Source organism: Oncorhynchus kisutch, linkage group LG20, assembly GCF_002021735.2.
Source record: "Oncorhynchus kisutch isolate 150728-3 linkage group LG20, Okis_V2, whole genome shotgun sequence".
NCBI classification, from domain to species: domain Eukaryota; kingdom Metazoa; phylum Chordata; class Actinopteri; order Salmoniformes; family Salmonidae; genus Oncorhynchus; species Oncorhynchus kisutch.
Genome location: NC_034193.2, coordinates 43,859,996 through 43,868,840, shown reverse-complemented (window position 1 = coordinate 43,868,840; position 8,845 = coordinate 43,859,996). Strand labels below are relative to the sequence as shown.

Genomic DNA, 8,845 nt, shown 5'->3' with positions numbered 1-8,845 from the left:
GCTACCATGTGGTGTCTACTCTTCGGGGACGAAAACTTCTGGCTTCCCCTCGCCATATGGCCCAGCATAGCCATACCGTTACAGGTTCTTTAACATGCTTCCAGTTCAATGTAGACAGAGCCAGCCAGTGGACACTGGCGTATAGACCCGTGCGCTTGAGGGAAGCTAGGGAGGAGGGAGGGGGAGGGGGAGGGGGAGAAGGAAAAAACGACGTTTGGGTAGTGGCAGATGGCTTGTAAGGGTCTGGCCGCGTCTGAAGGCGTGTCTCCCTTCACCGAGAATCCCCAAGGGCTACCCGTGCATTCAGAATCAATGAAAATGGAAGCGCAGAGAATGGATGAATAGTCAGACCTCGAGTCACCCTTTTTGTTAGCAGCAGCTACTGGTGGGCAGGAGTTAAATTACAACAGCCCCCTACAGTAGCACTTTAGTTAAACAGTCACCCCCGTAGCCATCATTTTTTGGAAAGGAATTAAGGTAGGAAAGTAGAGAAGGTGGCATTTTGCCAAACTCAAGTCTGAGTGGGTTGGGCAGCACAGGAATAAAAATATGTATGCGGAGGGAAGTTCTTATGGGTGCCTATAGGGGTGGGTTTTGTGCAATGGAGAAAGCAGTTTCTCATGTATAACTACTGCGCAGTTTATTTGCCCAAAGTGTTCCATAATGAAAAATGTTGGCCAATGGTTAGATGCATCGTGCTGTTTCTGGGTCATGGCCACCATATTTGACCATGGCCACAAAAACGGAACGAACTCTACTATAAAAGTTAGTCAGAGAATTTAATGAAAAAAACTACGCCCTTTCTACTGTGAAATAAATGTGAATGATTTGCGTAATCGCAGCACAGCTCATCACAAACAAAACAAGATGTATTCGTTCTGTCTATGGGCTGTTTGTGTTGTCAATAGGGATAGAAAACAGGTACAACAACAACTCTGGCTGTTCGATAAAAGGGAATTTAAACATGCCCGAACCTCGACTTGCATATCTTAGCAGTGACGTAATGTATCTGTGCATGGTAACTATGGACCTCAGGCCATGCCTATTATCCAAAAGAAAATCGCACTTATAATGAACGACCTAATTAAGAGAGACCCCTATACCCAACCCCCCATTCTGCCTCCCTTTACATAAAAGTAGGCCTACTTGAATAACAGTCTGCCCTAAGTTTCGTTCAATAAAAAAAAACACAGAAAGAGAGCATTCATTACATATGCGAGCAAAGAGGGAAAAGCCAAATATATATTTGACCTCCTGTTTGAGTTTTGTTCAGGAAGGGGCTCGTTCTTCTAAATGTTGGGTACATTGTAATTGTGTGAGGATAGCGGCGCGCGCCCAAGGAAGCTCCGCTCACTATATATTAAGGGGAGAGCAGGTGCTGCGGAATTACCATACAGCTGAGCGCACACAGAGAGAGAGGGAGAGCAAACTTATTCCTTCAGCACACAATAACAAAGTGCCCTCAGGACGGCCACGCGGATCTCTCTACTTCTCTCTCTCTCTCTCTCTCTCTCTCTCTCTCTCTCTCTCTCTCTCTCTCTCTCTCTCACACACACACACACCTTTTCTTCTCTCCACAGAATGAAAAAAGGAAAAGTGAATGAAAAACTCTGTGCCCATACAAATGTTTTTTTTTCTAGTTTACCTCACCACACACCCTTGCCAGAGAATGTTTTCATTACTCAATCCTTAATTCAAAGCATTCGATTTTCCCACAACTAGAAATAACCAAAATGTTTGTAGAGGGTGGAGTTATGCTGCACAATCAACTGAGTCAGGGTTTGACAAATACACTACGCATGGCACGCCACATATTTTGGCTTTTTCAGACCTCTCCCTGAAAATGTTAACATAAATGTTGTTTTCTTTCCTAACATACAAATATACAATTTAACTACCCCATCTATATTCATAAATAAGCTTAAATACCAAGTGTAGGCAGACTTGTACAATACATTACTGTGAAATACTGATATATAGTTATAACTGAAATCTGCTTTAAACTGGAATAAATAATTTGGCCATCCTGTTTTGTTATTATCTGCTACATTTTTCAATCTCTAATGTTGTGGAAAGTGAGTCATTCTAGGACAGGTTGCTGAGACAGTCTCGTGCAGTTTGCTGGAATACTTTGACATTCCTCCATTTTCCATTTTCTGACCCAATACTAGCTTGTGATTTGAGACGATGGGGCTTGGAGAGGTATCCATTGTGATCCCCTGAGCCAGATTGGGGGGGGGGGGGGGGGGCTCGTTTGCATCTTATTACCCTAGCATGCGCCTGCCCATATAAAACTGGCGGCAGGCGGCCTTCACTCAAGACAGACGCACAATTCATGTTGAGGAAAGAAGGAAGAAGGTGGCGGGGAAGTATGTTGGATCAGTGACAAATCTTTCCTTGGGATAGACCACGTCACACAAAAGCAATTTCCTACATTTGTTGCCCTCTTCGTTTCAACAGGGAACGAACTGTGTCAATTATAATTATAATATTTTTTTTTTGAGTGGGATTATCGCATTGTAACGGAATTTTGAGGACAGTTCAGGGCAGTTCCAATATCCATTTTGGATTATCTTTTTGTTTCTTGGACATGAATGAAATCGGCGTGGCTGACACCAGAAACTGAAGAGAAGACCTCGTAAGAGAATAAACGTGCTCAATGATTAATTCACAGAACATGATTTGAAAGGAGGCATATTGAGCTTAAATTGAGCTGAGTCGCTCCAAGACTTTTTCCTATTTATTTATTTGTATTTATTTAATATGGGGCGCGCTATTCTTCTGACAGTTGCGGTTATGTTCGTCTTGATATGCAAGGTAAGACAACTACATAACACAATTACCGTACTATTCAATTGATAACCATTTCAAGATTTTACATCACATAGCCTATGTTAATGATTGTGTAATAAATACAATTATTTCAACAGGGTTTTTGCTCAGGAGTTTTCGAACTGAAGTTGCAGGAGTTTTTGAACAAGAAAGGGGTTCAGGGCAACATGAACTGCTGCAAGGGAGGCTTGACGTCAGTTTATCAGCAACAGTGTGAATGTAAAACGTTTTTCAGAATCTGTCTGAAACATTATCAGCCAAACGCATCACCAGAGCCACCTTGTAACTACGGCGGCGCTATAACGCCTGTTCTTGGGTCAAACTCTTTCCAAATTCCGGAAGCCATGTCTGACAGTTCATTCACCAATCCCATCAGAATTAACTTCGGTTTCACATGGCCGGTGAGTACTCTGCCTTGGGTTAATTCATCAACAAGTAATTCATATAAACCTCTAGTCAAGAGGTCTTTAAAAATCCGTGCGTACAAATTGGTTAATTTATATAGAGTGGTCTATTAATGACTACACGTATATATAAACATGTTAGTCTTGTTTATGTTTGTATTATCGTTTCGAAATGTTATTTTACCTTCTAGTATAGAGAACATGTTAGATGGGCCTATCTCTTTCCTCATCTCCGTTGGCCACCTGTCTTATGATGCTATTTGTTTATGTCCTCAGGGGACGTTCTCGCTGATCATTGAAGCTCTGCACACCGACTCCAAAGACGATCTTTCGATAGGTAGGATCAACATACACTGCCCTACAGTTGTTTGGCTTTACGTGGTGTGATCTAGTCAATGATAACTTACATTTACACACATTTTGCTAAAGTTCCGTTCTTATTTCCATCTGCAGAAAACCCAGACCGTGTTATCAGCACAATGACCACTCAGAGACATCTGACGGTGGGAGATGACTGGTCTCAGGACTTGCATACTGGAGGAAGAACCGAGTTGAAGTACTCCTACCGCTTTGTTTGTGATGAGCACTACTATGGCGATGGCTGCTCGGTCTTCTGCCGCCCACGAGACGATGCCTTCGGCCACTTCACCTGTGGAGAGCGCGGAGAGATTGTCTGTGACTCTGGGTGGAAAGGCCATTACTGCACAGAACGTAAGTGAAACTTGGTGTTCAGGTGTTTTTGGGGAAATATTTTACTAAAGATGATATAACATTGTTATTCATGTTTTACGTATAGACACTTTTTGGGTCATGTCAAATAACATTATTATGGTAGATGAATATACGTTACTTTTTATGTTAGGTGGCGTGGCTATAAACATCTAAAAACATCTAAAAATTGAGGCAACTTAAACGAAAACACCACGCTCCCACAAACACGACCACTTTATTTATTCAAATCGAGCGGAGGAAAGTTTTCGGAATAATCTCACGCGTGCCACAAATTTACATGCTACGTCCGATTCGTTACTCTTGGAGTTGGTTGGCCGCTGATTGGCTGAGGCGGGTGATGTATTGTTTGAAGTGGGCAGCTGCGGGGAGAGAGTAGACAATGGAGCAGCTGTCACGCACTGGCAACATACTCACCAGCTGTCCACTCTTATCTGCCCCAATCCGAGACATTAAGGGGAGTTGTGTGCACAGAATGAATAAAAGAGTTTTGACCCACAGCGATGAAAAAAGGGGCCTGTACTGAAAGAGAGAGAGCGAGAGAGAGAGTTTGCTGTGTGCACCCTCCCATTGTCTCTATGCACTATGTTAAGCGGAATATTCTTTCACCATGATAAGGAGAGTGCTTTATTTTATTTTATAAAACAGCTAATGGGTTTAGTTGCCCCCCTTTTTAATGCATTTGTTCAGATTTAAGCAATATTTTTTTGTTTGTTGCTCAGAGCCAAACTAAACAAAGAGCATATGTGTAAAAAGTGTTTTTATTTTGCCATAGTTCTTACCTTGTGTTTATCTCCTTTGTAGCTCTCTGCCTTCCAGGATGTGACGACGAACACGGCTTCTGTGAGAAGCCTGGGGAGTGCAAGTAAGTTAGAGAAAAGACAACTATGATTTCCACCTATTAAAACACTTCCTCAAGTTAATATTTTCAGAAATAATCTGTGACATAAAGAGAAACTTGAGTGGGTTTCTAACCAATGTGTTGTAATTATTGTGTGACAGGTGCAGAGTGGGTTTCAAAGGGCGGTACTGTGATGAGTGCATCCGTTACCCAGGCTGCCTCCATGGGACTTGCCAGCAGCCGTGGCAGTGCAACTGTCAGGAGGGGTGGGGAGGCCTCTTCTGTAACCAAGGTGAGTCCCACTGGAGAGAGAGAGAGAGAGAGGGAGGGGAAAGAGAGGGGGTGAGAGAGAGAGTGGGAGGGGGATTTAGAGAGATGACACAAACAGAGACAAAGAGATAGTGTTGTGAGAGAAATTGTGAAAAGGTGTAAGAAAAAAGTGTGAGAGTGGCAGAAAGACATTAGCTGGGCTGCTACTGTTGTTGTTCTGCCATATGTTCCATTGGGACTAACGGACTAATCCACATGTGCTGCTTGTCCTCCTCCAGATCTGAACTACTGCACTCACCACAAGCCCTGTATGAATGGAGCCACTTGTAGCAACACTGGCCAGGGGAGCTACACCTGTTCCTGCAGACCGGGCTTCACTGGGGATGCTTGTGAGATTGAGGTCAACGAATGCACCCTGAACCCCTGTCGAAATGGAGGAAGCTGCACTGTAAGTACTGTACAATTATATCATTGTGTTTCGAATGTACACTCAATTACAACTAGGATCAGGAAGATGTTGGCAATCATGAATAGCACTGTTGTTGTGATGGTGATCTAATGCATTTTGTTGGAATGTATTTGTTAAGCTTATGTTTCAATCTTTTTCTCAAAGGATATGGAGAACACGCATGCCTGTGCTTGCCCTCCTGGTTTCTACGGCAACACCTGCGAGCTGAGCGCCATGACTTGCGCCGATGGTCCCTGCTTCAACGAAGGCCGCTGTGCCGACAACCCTGATGGCGGATACTTCTGCCAGTGCCCCACCGGCTACGCTGGCTTCAACTGCGAGAAGAAGATTGACCACTGCACCTCCAGCCCATGCTCCAATGGTAAGGGCTAATTGAACAACTTACACAGATGTTGTTTCAGATCTCAATTTATCGACTTTTTAAATTTAAGCAGTTACCTTTCAGACTACAGCTTGCCCCCCCACACTATTGACCACCCATTAATTCCCAATCGCTCTGCCTCTCACACTAGGTGCCCGCTGTGTGGATCTCGTCAATTCCTACCTGTGCCAGTGTCCTGATGGCTTCACAGGCATGAACTGCGACCACACCGGCAATGAGTGCTCCATCTATCCCTGCCAAAATGGTGGTACATGCCAGGAGGGTCTTGACGGCTACACCTGCATCTGTCCCCCGGGCTACACAGGCCGCAACTGCAGTTCTCCCATAAGCCGCTGCGAGCACAACCCCTGCCACAACAGCGCCACCTGCCACGAGAGGAATAACCGCTACGTGTGCGCCTGCGTGCCTGGTTACGGTGGCCGCAACTGCCAGTTCCTGCTCCCGGACCATGCAGCTATTCGAGGCTCGGAGATCCCCTGGATGGCGGTGGGGTCTGGGACAGCTCTGGTGCTGCTTCTGCTAGCAGGGTGTGCAGTGCTGGTGGGCTGCGTCCGCAACAAGATGCAGCGCGGTAGCCAGGGCGGCACCACCGTCGGCGAAGGCGAGACAATAAACAACCTGACAAATAATTGTCACCGGATTGATAAGGACCTGTCGGTAAGCGTCGTAGGGCTCGGGCCACAGCCAGGCGTCAAGAACATCAACAAGAAAATGGATTTCGGAAGCGATGCCGACATGGACGGACCATCACCGTCGTGTCGGAGCAGCTACAAGAGCCGCCACCTGCCGGCGGACTATAACCTTGTGCACGAGGTGAAGTACGAGCAGGCGGCCAAAGAGTCGATGCTGAGCCTGGAGGCCTCGGCTTGCGAAGAGAAATGCCAAATTCTGGACTCGGGTTTTGAGTATGAGGAGTGCAGAAATAAACGCAGCAAACATTTAAAAAGGTAAAGCACACTCAATAAGATAATAGATGTAATCATATAACACAACAAAATTTGAACATCAGATGACTAATGTGGATCTTTGTCTAACTTCCATCAGTGACGCATCAGAAACTTCCAGAAATGAAATGAAACTTCCAGAAATGTCTGCATGTGCAGACACCAAGTACAAATCCGTGTTTGTCATGTCAGAGGAGAAGGATGAATGTATAATTGCAACTGAGGTGAGTTTGGGATACTTTTCTTAACTTTTCCTCATTTTTAATTGTTTGATAAAGTCACTGCATTTCCCTAAGAGCTTTGTAAACAACAACAACTAATGTCCATTTTGTTTCTCTCTTGTCTCCATAGGTGTAACGCAAGCCACCAATTTGCTCTATGGGAGAGTTTTAATACTCCTTTAAATGCTGCTCTAACCCTAGGGGGAGGTGTCCCGCCTTGAGACTGCTGCTGATACTGAGACGTTTAACTGATATTCAGAGTGAGCTGGTTCTCTACTGGAAAATAAGTGCAGGCAGTGGAGGCCTGTGGGATAGGAATCGGTGGGGCAAATCTTTTTTTACCTTTCAAAGCGACCTCAAGCGAAGATTTTTATAACGAGATTGAAAAATGGACAAACCGTCACGATAGAGGTGATGTACGATGTCTTCGGTTTCGGTTGTAACAGAAATGTAGGTTTGAAGTTTTTGCAACATTTGCACCCAGCCCTTTTCTTTAGCCCCACAAGCCGTTGCTGAGCGCATGAACTGCATCAAACGGTGGATGTTTGGCCATACTGGCCTGTCCTTCACAAGGCTGTTAACATGGATTCTGATCCAATCTCTAGACCTGTGAGGACTGTACTACGTATACTATATCACTGTGTAAAACTGAAGTGTGTTGTTTCAAAGCCCTCCGAACCATTTATAACATTGTATTGATTGTTTTTGGAGATGAAAACTTTGTCTTAAAATCTTTTTTTGCTTCGATACGGATTTTGTCCATTTGTAAAAAATAAAAAAATAAAAATAAATTGTATGATTAAAAAAATACGTATGATTTAATTTAATTTAATAATTTTGTATTATTTTTCTTTTTTAATTATATTGTATATTTGCTATGTTTGTTATGATTATTTAAGTACATTTTTAATGCTGATATTTGCAAAGGCACTTCAGGTCAAGGAATTTGTTTTTAAAGAAATGTTATTTAAAGTAAGAGGGATTGTACAACATTTTATTATTGTTACTGCCTCTGCTACTGTTTTTTAATGAATAAATATAATTGAAAGTACAACTTTTTTGTGTGTGACTGTGGTTTGTGAGCCCATGCCTAGCCGTTCTTTGGGTTCTGTGAGGAAAGTTAATCAGTAACATCTGTTGTCTTCCCCTGGCTACCCCATGGTGGGCTATTCTATGCCGATGCTGTTGGTCACTGCCAGGAGTTGAAAGTGTTTCCGTGGAGACCAACGGGGGCTATTCATTAAAAAACAATGTCCCCACGCTAGATGTACTACTCCGATTTCCACTCCTATAGAAAAATGTGATAAATGCAAACTACTGCTTTAAAACATCCTTATATGAAGCAAGAAACAATTAACACTATTGATGAATGTTCAGTCCAGAAAACTGACAAACACCCAGTCAATGTAACTTATCCAAATGTTTTTTTTAAATGTTGAATATGCTTTGTAATACATCTACAATCATATTTGATGATATCTGTAGTCAAAATACTTCAAAAATAAGATTTTAGAATTTCCCCATGGAATTACCCATTTATGATTCTTTAACATTTTTCTATTTTCTACACATTTGATTCCTTAGTTGCCTAGCGAATGAAATCATATTTGTTTTTAGCCCCAATAAAGTAACTGTAAATTGTCACCCCTAAGGTTGGCCTCTAAAGGCGGGTATACTACTATAGCCTGCCTCGTGGCATCATGGGAACAGACTTCAGCAGTAGACAATGATGGAATTGACAATGGGGCCACAC

General features: G+C 43.2%; 1 protein-coding gene across 1 annotated transcript; it reads left to right on the top strand.

Annotated features, from left to right (window-relative positions):
• Positions 1-2,316: 2,316 nt before the first annotated feature.
• LOC109865215 (delta-like protein A) lies at positions 2,317-8,146 on the top strand. The gene is made up of 11 exons (XM_031798701.1): positions 2,317-2,817; positions 2,931-3,233; positions 3,513-3,573; positions 3,690-3,947; positions 4,770-4,830; positions 4,968-5,098; positions 5,355-5,524; positions 5,690-5,906; positions 6,058-6,874; positions 6,972-7,095; positions 7,223-8,146. The coding sequence occupies exons 1-11, from the start codon at positions 2,764-2,766 to the stop codon at positions 7,226-7,228; spliced, it is 2,202 nt and encodes a 733-aa protein (XP_031654561.1). The 5' UTR covers positions 2,317-2,763; the 3' UTR covers positions 7,229-8,146.
• Positions 8,147-8,845: the final 699 nt, after the last annotated feature.